Source organism: Ruditapes philippinarum, unplaced genomic scaffold (assembly GCF_026571515.1).
Source record: "Ruditapes philippinarum isolate M1 unplaced genomic scaffold, ASM2657151v2 ctg363_1_1_1_1, whole genome shotgun sequence".
NCBI lineage: Eukaryota > Metazoa > Mollusca > Bivalvia > Venerida > Veneridae > Ruditapes > Ruditapes philippinarum.
Window position 1 is genome coordinate 563,060 of NW_026851633.1, and position 10,208 is coordinate 573,267.

At 31.8% G+C, this 10,208-nt stretch overlaps 2 protein-coding genes across 3 annotated transcripts in view; one reads left to right on the plus strand and one right to left on the minus strand.

Annotated features, from left to right (window-relative positions):
- Nucleotides 1-10,184, minus strand: part of LOC132722283 (RING finger protein 212B-like) — a 35,265-nt gene extending 25,081 nt beyond the window's left edge. Inside the window, exons 1-3 of the mRNA XM_060706783.1 lie at nucleotides 10,062-10,184; nucleotides 4,233-4,348; nucleotides 2,414-2,478 (exon numbers count right to left, since the gene is read on the minus strand). Of these exons, the coding sequence (XP_060562766.1) occupies nucleotides 2,414-2,478; nucleotides 4,233-4,348; nucleotides 10,062-10,108 (228 nt within the window). The 5' untranslated portion in view covers nucleotides 10,109-10,184. The remainder of the gene's footprint in view (nucleotides 1-2,413; nucleotides 2,479-4,232; nucleotides 4,349-10,061) is intronic.
- The window catches only part of LOC132722763 (uncharacterized), a 451,280-nt gene that overhangs the window by 407,837 nt on the left and 33,235 nt on the right, over nucleotides 1-10,208 (plus strand). The gene's annotated exons all lie outside the window — the stretch shown is intronic.

The window sequence follows — 10,208 nt, forward strand, 5'->3', positions numbered from 1 at the left end:
GCACATGGAGTAAACAAAGTTACGTCCCCCTTTACATAGGGGCGTATACCGTACAGTGTTAGTTGGGGGCTGACATGAAAGTGGAAGATTTTGAGAAAAACAATAGAAAACAATGCGACAGGAGAAAAGTGCGTGTTTTTGAAGATTCAGCATGTAATAGATGTCTCTTATAACTCATCCTACAAGTGGCAAAACACCTCTTATACATTGTTTATACACCTTTTTGAGTGTGTGCCGAAGTCGTATATTGAATTTAAAAATTGATTAAAAGTTGATATTTGTTGCTTCACAGTCTGTTTGTAACATAAAATAAATATCATTTGGCTTCATTTGCATTGCATTTTCTGTAATAAAAATATATTAGTGAAAGATGTGCATAGTATATCTTTAAGCACAAATGGATATGGATGTGGTGGTGTGTGAGGGGTGTCTGTGACACAGTAAATTGGGGACTTATAGGCCCATTGGGCCGTGTTATAATCATACACATATATGCTCATTATTTGTAATTGGCTAAATATGCACATGTCACAATAATTAACAACTTCCTTCTTTTCTTATTATATATTGTACTGCGTAACACACCTTTTCACCACTATAAATGACTCTGAGACATTTGGAAAGTTAATAGGCCAATAAAATTTGCCATTTTAATGTTCAAGTCATTAGATAAAGACCTTTGCAGCACCTAGGCACGTGCGTAACAACTGGATGACAGCATTTTATGTTTTGATAAGGGAGTACACTATGACCAATTTTGCATGAAACTGACACGTATATATTCCATCCCAGCTCATGAACGTATCTTTTGGCTGAGCTGGGGGTTGGATGCAGCCCTTAAGCCAGGGCCTGAATCCGCCACTGTATAACTGCCCCATTAAATAACTGTTCACGAATATATTTTTCTATCTAACTGCATACATATATAAAATTATATTGCATAACCTTTTTCTACTTATATTTATATTCTTTCCTGGGCAATTTATATATTTAGTGCTTGGTACGTACTTATATATACGCAAAATGGTCACCGGAAAATACCGATGATAGGCGAAATGTGGAAAATTTCTGTTGATCTCGAGTTCTCGCCCCTTAACAGGTCACACTTGTTAGACATTGTTTAAATTGTTTATATATATTGTAGGATGATCAAACATAATCCACAAAGCATCAGACACCGAGCTTTATTTAGCATAAACACTGAATAATGGAAATAAGCAAAAGCTAACAGTAATTACACCATGCCAGCGATAAATCATATATGTCACACTTTAACAAAATCCATCGTGTAATTTAAGGTGTACAAAAGGAAGTAGGGAAGAAGAATAGTCGATTTTAAATCACTTCTACATAAAAGTAATACAAAAAAGAACTAAACCTTATAAAGTTTGTAAAGAGCATGAAGAAAGGTAGCTTATACATAAAGGTATATGACGTTAACATTTTAATATTCCAAAACAGTACGATGAATGGCTTGTGCAAGTTTAATAGTTATCACTCAATGATAGAATTACTCACTACGAAAGTTTGAATGAAATAATGAAAAATAGAATGCAGCTTCATGCAAAGTTAAGATATCATAAAGCAAGATGGAATCAAGCATAATACAAGAAGCAAGATGGAATCAAGCATAATGCAAGTTTAAATATCATAAAGCAAGATGGAATCAAGCATAATGCAAGTTCCAATGTCATCAAGCAAAATAGAATAAATGCATTAATTCTGTTCCATATGTCACATCAAAATATATGCACGGCTGTGCAATACCATTTTTACGGAGTCGCAAAATCAGCGCGGTTGTGTGATAAAATTTAATATTTAACACTGTAAGAAAAGTTGAAAGTTAACGGTGTAGCAAAAGTTGTGTTTAAAAAAAAATGGAACAGTCTCAGGTTATAACTTGTATTCTATTTAGATTCATAATTTGCAGTTAACATTTATTCAAACAAAACTGACAGATTTCATTTTATAATAAGCACTTTTTTAATAATTACTTTAAAAAGAAAATGCTCTTTAGAGCTTATATACATATATATTCTTTTCTGGAACTGAAATGAAACTACATTTTAAAAATATTACATATACATATATATTCTGTTCTGAAACTAAAATGAAGCTACATTTTAAAAATATTACAAGTGTTTCTTTATATTTTATTCTTTTTTTTATTGATCAGAGCTCTAATAAGAATCCATGACCCAAATACTTTAAAAACCGTATTAGCAACTTTCACACTTAAACAGGTGCAGGAAGACCTAAAATATTTGGCTCTGCATAAGGTAATAATATAATAAATTATTGTAAAAGTGGGTGGTAACGAAACAGCAACTGACTTTCCATATATACTAACTAGACTGGTAGATTCTACTCATTAAAAGTTCAAGAACAATCTCTTTTACCAGTAACCACTAACCTTAGAAGTCAGTTTAAGTGCTGATGGCTTATTGGTTCCACACAGAAGACAATTTTCCAACCAACCTTGAGATGAAATGAAGAAAATGCATTTAAAATAATATACAATAGACAAGTAAAAGTTAACATGAACCTGTTCTTGGCAAAATATTTGGTAGTTTTCTAAGCATCCATTCGCCTCAGCATGAGACTTATTAACAATAGAATTACATGTACATGTTCTTTAAATTTTAAAACTAAATAATGATAATCATGCTAAAAATTATATAAATTTATTACATGTAATTTCAGGGTGTTTTTTTTTCCACACGTTGGGGAAGTAGCCCAGCCCTTAATTTTTGGGGGAAATTACACAGTATATTTGCAAAAAAGGAAGAGAGAACTTGATGAAACTGCAGGATTCTAAAGAATTTTTCTTTGAGGAATCAGCCCTATACCCACCCCTGCTATAGAAGGAAAAAAAGCCCTGAATTTCATGCATTTTATGTGCCCTACATTTGTAACAAGCCATTAAATCTTATGTTCCTTTCATGAAAAACATTTTTCTTTAATCAATGAATCTCAATCAGTCATTTTGACAAACATTGTGTTTTATTTAATTTTACCCATCATGTAATATGATGCTATATTAACCAAATATATAACATAAGACATATTTGCAGGGTTTTCATTAAGAGGCGGCAGGAGGCCAAAATGCCTGTCTCAAATGTATTATGGGCTGCCTCAAAGTTAAGAAAACACTCTTTTTTATGCATGATAAAGATAGATATGACCGCCTCAAGTTCAAAACAAACCTTCTGCAAAAAATGTTAATGACAACCCTGTATTTGTTATTTAAAACCAAATACGAAAAATAAATATATGTGAACGGAGTCCAAACACATATTTTAACTTAATTTTGGGACTATTTTCTCAAATCTTTTCCCTTTACAATCAGTCACTTCAGCTAACCATTTTATCCTCAGAGATTATCTGGTTATGTTTTTTCAGACAGTTCAAGATGTCTGTGATAAATTGTGTATTGAATTTGAACTGCATCATGCTTCTATAAATAATCAATGTATTACTGTGTGTTGTACAACATTTTTTACTTGAAAATAGAATTAAATAAAGAAGTTTTTTTTCATGAAATATGAAATATATTTTTTATTTTATATGATAAAATTCCTTATTATATACTTATAAATGAAATATTGAGAAATATTGATGAAATAAAATGCTTATTTTCATTATCCGTATCTTCACTATAAAATTTATTTTTCACTGTGCACAGTGAAACATATTTTCAGTGAAACATATTTTTCGTATTTTCACTGGTGTGTTGCCGGACTAATTTTTTTGAAATTCTGCCAGTACACAAAATTTCAGGGAAAGTCTTTCAAATTTTAATGTCAAAAAGGAGAAAAATGTATATAATAAACAGAAAATTCAAGTTCTTTCTATAAAAATATTATTTATTTTCATCTTGTGGCATGAAAATTACCATATTTCACTCGTGGAATATTTATTTTCATACCACTCGATGAAAATAAATCATGTATTGATAGAAAAAACTTGAATATCCTCTATATATATTTCAATCACCCTTCCAGCTCATGAAAATAATTGCAACTTATGAGTATGCAACTACATATTCATCATCTATTAGTCTGCAGTGAATTGATTCATATCTTTAATTAATATACCTTTTAAAAGATAGGTATTTCAATGCAGACTGAATTCATTGTTATACTTTCAATAAAAAAGTTAAAAAGAAGTTTAAATATTCTATCTTAAAAGATTACTTTGTTCTGAATGTATACCTACTGAAGAAAACTTACCTTTACTTTGACACCCTTCACAGTACAAATGGCCACAGTTTGTGAGAAAATATCCTCTGCCATCCCCAGGCTGTTTATAACAAGTATTACAGTGTAACCAATCACCCATAGTCTCCCTGAAATACATTATACTTACTCATTAATTTCCTACAATCAATTATGTAAAAAATTACCTGTGTCTATGTTTGATTTAAGATAAGCATAAGAACCTTTCTGCAAAACTTCATCTTCTCAAAAGACTAACTTATAATATACTTGGTTCCTATGATATAAAGGGTTCTATGATATCAAGGTATTTAAATTTTCTGTGACTGCTAGTAAAAGCAACACATGATGATGCTAATATTTGTAAAACTTGCACACTAGATTCATTTTCATCTGCCAATAAGTTTAATTTGGTGAATAATGAATGTATTTGTGGCAAGAAAACTATTTTATAAAACCTTTATATTTGACTACCATTTTCCTTGATGGTTTTTACACAGTCAATTAAAATATGTTATAAACACATATACTGACATAATTATAGTCAATTTAGGTTAATTGATACAAAGTTAAGAGGTGTTGTTACCGATTTGTTTGTTATGATAATATTGTTTATTTGCTGTCTTTAGTAACAATAAAAAGAACTTGTGAAATAAGTCAATAAATAGATGACGTTTACCTGGACGGCTTTAATTACAGCCGTGGTGCATGTAACGTGAATTGTAACAGAGTTATCTATAATATGATACTTTTTAGTGAATGACTAAACATACATGCTGATGTTAAATTTTGTTTTATTTATTTATTTATTTTATTTTTTTTAATTATTTTATTAATCCATTGTTTAAAATTAAAATTATCCCATAATAAACAGATAAATATATTTTGAATAAGTTAGTTAAATGATTGCCGAATCGAACTCAACCAATTACAATATGCATGAATATAGATTAAACACAGTGTACCGTTAATACTCATTTGAAACACTGGGATAATAATTCCTAATATTTTAAAGAAATGACGTATTAAAGAAATGACGTATTCGACAAACTGATGTACTAATTACCAAACAGTTATATTGCCTTATTTATCATTCGACAGATGTAAGCTGGAAAATGTTTATGCCTATGTTCTACGTGATAATAGTTCAACCTCGGGTGGCTCGAACTACCGATCTCTCGAACAAATTTGCACAGGTCCTCCGAGTTCGAGCGAACGAAGTTTGACTGTATCATATAAGAAATTAAACAACAGTACCAACTGGTATAGTATTACACTAGTACTTAGTCTCAGACTCTTTACAATAATATTAAATCATCTATTGCATTTATAAAACAGCAACTGCAAAAAAATGTTTTGTAAACAACAACTTGTTACAATACATACTAAATTCAAACAAATTTTATGATGTCAAGCATTTTACAATTCTTCATATTTCAAGTTTCGAAAAATGTGCCTGTTATATTTTTTGTTTTGATAGATATTGAGCAAGTGCATTGTCTAGAATAGATGGGTCAAGCTGGGTAGGATATTTCTAAACAGATCTATTATAAAGTATCTTAGTATATTAGTTTTCATGGCAATATTTATATTTTGTTGTAATAAAGTAAGGCCATTCAATCACACCAAATTATTTGAGACCACCAAATCCAAACAACCATCAAACCCTGACGGCCCGGAAAATGCATAGTTTCTTCAGTGACAGTGGTTGTCATACTGTAGCCTTGATTAGGAATGCTTAATTTAAAATTATGCTTTCAGGGCCCTCGATCAACCAAATCTGCGGCCGATAATCGGCCACAGTCCCCCACAAAAATAGTATGTTTTTTCCCCCTAACAGAGGTAAAAATTCCCCCTCAAAACATAAAAAGCGTTAAAGAAAAAAATGAAAACTAATGTTGTTTTTGAAAATTAAAATCCATCTATTTGACCGCCATTTTGTAAGCGGAATATCGTACAGTACATGCCTGCACATTTCCGTTTGTTTTTCCCCCAAAATCTACCGTCACATATTGGCCTCTCATCCTGTAAAAATGCTAAAATTTCAACAGAAATAAGCAGAAAAAATCACAATTCCCATCAACAATTTGGTTTTAAATTGTTTATTCATGAAATCATTTTTTTTGTCTTCAAAATGTTACATCAACCACCGTAAATTTTGCCGTAAATTACAAACGTGTAAGTTTTGTTTTCATGATACTTTATGAAATAAACTGATGGAAAACTTATTGGGTGGAGGGGGGGAGTGAATCATAAAGAAGGGGGGGGGGGAAGTGAATCATAAAGAAAGCTAAGCAGCATAAATGATGTAAAATGTCTAATGGTGTAAGGTGTTAAAAACTTTTCTTCAAATCTTATCAATCACTTCTGAACAGTTTAGAGTCAGTGTACCCGGTTCCGCACAGGACCCGGTCCCGCACACTTTCCCATTTTTCATTTTTTCTTGAAAATTCAAATGAATTTATTCAGTTTTCATTTGTGTTTTACTGAACTGGCATGTTTTCAACAGGATATGACATAATCTGGGATCTTGCACCCCAGCCTTTCCCTAGAGAGTGCAGACGAAAATGTAAATACATGTACATGGCTGTGTAGGTCACACATAAAAACATTTTTTTCAGCAATTTAACCATGCTAATTTCTATTTCAATGTTAAGATATTTATAAAATATATATTTGAAAAGAAATGTATGTTTTTGTTTTGGCAAATTTGCTGTAAGTTATGAAATATATGCACATGATTTAACTTCTCCCAATAACCAAACGTCAAGTCATTTCACCTTGATTCTTTTGTTTAAAATGATACTAAACTCTTAATCGAACAAGTCATAACTAAACAGATGTAAAAACCTTCAACAATTATTTTTTATGTCTGTGTTTACTACCTACAAGTGGTAAAACAGTATATTTCAATTGCTGTTACATGTTTCCTGTGTGCTACTATGCTTGGAAATAATGTTTGTATACTGTACAGTGTTAGCGATTTTCCCTAACTTTACTGAGTACCTGGGACTCAGTGCTAATAGATCTGTTACGTCCCAATTCAAATGGAACGAGTCCTCAATTACAAAAATGTCAATGTTTGCATAACTTCATAATACAATCAAATTTGAGACTGTTGATGTTCGCGGATACCATTGATAGGTTGGCCCAAAACGAGGCCGAGCACTTGCTCCTAGTCTACGTTTGGGATATAAATCTGCATTGCTAATGAGAAAGGAACAAATGAAAATGAGGTGAAAGTCAAGTTCTTATAATACAATTTATTTAAAGTGAATAGAAAATCATTTTCAAGCAGAGCAAAAAAACTTAAGAGAGAATTGACCAATTATCGGGGAAAAAGTGTTTCGTCCCAGGGACTCAACAGCCCTTTTTTTCTTTCCTCCCTGGCAATTTTAGCGAGTAAATTGATATGTTTACTCAGTAAACGCGAACACTGCTGTAGTAAGAATGTGCTTTAAATTTATTTGAACTCATGAAAATTTGCAAAACAATATAATTTATCTGGACTTAGAGATGTTAAATAATTTATAAAACATGTTTAAGATGTACAATAACCTTTCAGTATAAAAATGGCCTTGTGTGCGGAACCGAGTCCACTATTTATCATATTTGGCCCATACCTGTTGCTTAAAATCAAGTGCGCCTAGAAGTATGACCTACTTAAGATAGAAACGTTTTGGTCATTAGTTTTTATGGGCAAAGGATGTAATTTTCAAAATAATATCAATTATCCACATACTGCCAGTTTTCAATCACAACCACTTTTCAATCATCCCTGGAAATTCTTTCTTTTTGATCTATTTGTCATGTAACCAAACTGTAAGCACATCTTGTATTTACCTTGACTACATTTATCAGCAGCAATGTCAATTATGGCGTTAAAAAAGAAAATAACAGTATTTTAGTTCAAAATATGTAAAATTTGTGTTAAGAAATTCCACTAATCCTTAATTTACCCAGTTACAAATAGCAATAACTTTCTAAAAATAATTGATTTACAGACTCAGTTTTTTGTCAGTCTGCAGAAATGGTTATTAAGTTGGACAACTGTTTCAATATCATTAAGTCGTAATGTATACTGCACTTCAAAAGCTATAATTTTAATATGTACATATTTTACCATACAATTCAGTCTATGCGAAAGACTTCTGAGTTTTACTGGACAGTAGGTCCTGTAAACTGAAAATTTTTACTGGACCAAACATGATTTTACTGGACCGAAAAAAACCTAATTGGTATAGCATTTTGAGTCACTTGATAAGTGTCAGCAGTCAAAAAATTTGTGTACAAAAAGAAAATTATATTATCAACAAAGTGAAGTTATCTTTTTTCGCCATAATCAAAATGTAAACATAAATATTGTTATACATGTATTCAATGGATTTTGCTATTTAAACTTTAAATCCATACAGACTTTATACTAGCAAAATGAGAGGGAAAATTTTTATACTAGCAAAATGAGAGGGAAAATTTCAGCAAAAGTCTGGCATATGTAAACAGAATTATATATATCGGTAATTCAGTGAAGTTGACAGATTAACTGTTCAATGATTTTGGTACCTTTACAGTATAGTTTAATTTTTGTCAACATCTTGGACGATCTTTCATAGCTAAACACCAGTTGAGCACACGTGTAATTAAGCATTACTCTAAGTCTGTGGATTAAAGACATAAATTGTTCCAATTAATACACTGAAACTTTCATCTGTGTAAACAAACTAATAGCGGTGACCTTTCACATCTGGGCCGCTTATGTAATTTACGCGGCCGCTTATTGACTTTTGATTGTACTAGTTGTCGGATATTTTTTATCTTACGTAGTTACATAAAAGTTTGCATTATGAGAATGCATAACAGTTGACAAGCATTGCACGAGCTTATATTTTGTAATGACAACATTTTGATATGTTTTGAATTTAGGTAAATGATAGGCCTTTGCAAAATGTTGAATGTATAAAACCTTAATTTTTTACCGGACCGTCGGGCCGTCAATACATATATTTTTATCGGACCTTCTGATTTTTTACCGGTCAGGGCCGACGGTCCGACGGTCTTTCGGAAAGACTGACAATTCTTAATTGGAAGGTAATACGTCAGTAAACTAACTGTCAATTAACCAAGGAAAAACATTCTCTCTGATAACTTTTCAGAAAGCTGTCACTAGAATGGGGTCATATTGACCCCAAGATCCTAAAAATTTCACAAGAACATGCTTTTTCTGTTATGCACATTGAGATATACATCCATACCCCAATTGTGACAGCTTTACTACTGCAAAAAGATATCAAGATCGAGGATATAAGATAATTTTCTTATTTTTCCTTAAAAAAGTGTACGACTCCGGGTACACTGACTCTAGTGTTACCTATTTGGGATTTTTTTAAAAATAATATGCATGTAAATAAAAAACAGCTTATATTTAAATAAGTTTATTTGATATTTGATCATAAAACTGTAACATAGGCACTTGGTTTCGGGATAAAAATCCTTTTGAAGAGTTTGTATAACTTAAATTGGATTGAATGTAACGATTTTTTAACGTAGATGTCTCGATTCTAAATTCGACATTTTTCCGATATTACTAAAAAAAATGTCGAATTTAGAATCGAGACATCTACGTTAAAAAATCGTTACTTTCAATCCAATTTAAGTTATACAAACCCTTCAAAAGGCTTTTATCCCGAAACCAAGTGCCTATGAACTGTAAAAGAAAATTCCCCCCCCCCCCCCCCATGCACTAAAATTCCCCCCCCCCCCATGCACTAAAATTCCCCCTGCTGAGGTAGCGACCCACTTCCCCGAAATTGGGATTGAGGGCCTTGGCTTTCGATATGATCTTACAATGAAAACTGAAATCTGTCAAGTTGACTCTTAGATAGGACAGTCATAGCAATTTTATCTAAAATTCATGTCGTCTGCAAAGTCTGCTCACAGTTAGCTCCCCTCTGAGCCTTGGCAAAATCCCGGAGTTCGATATCCGGGCACGTA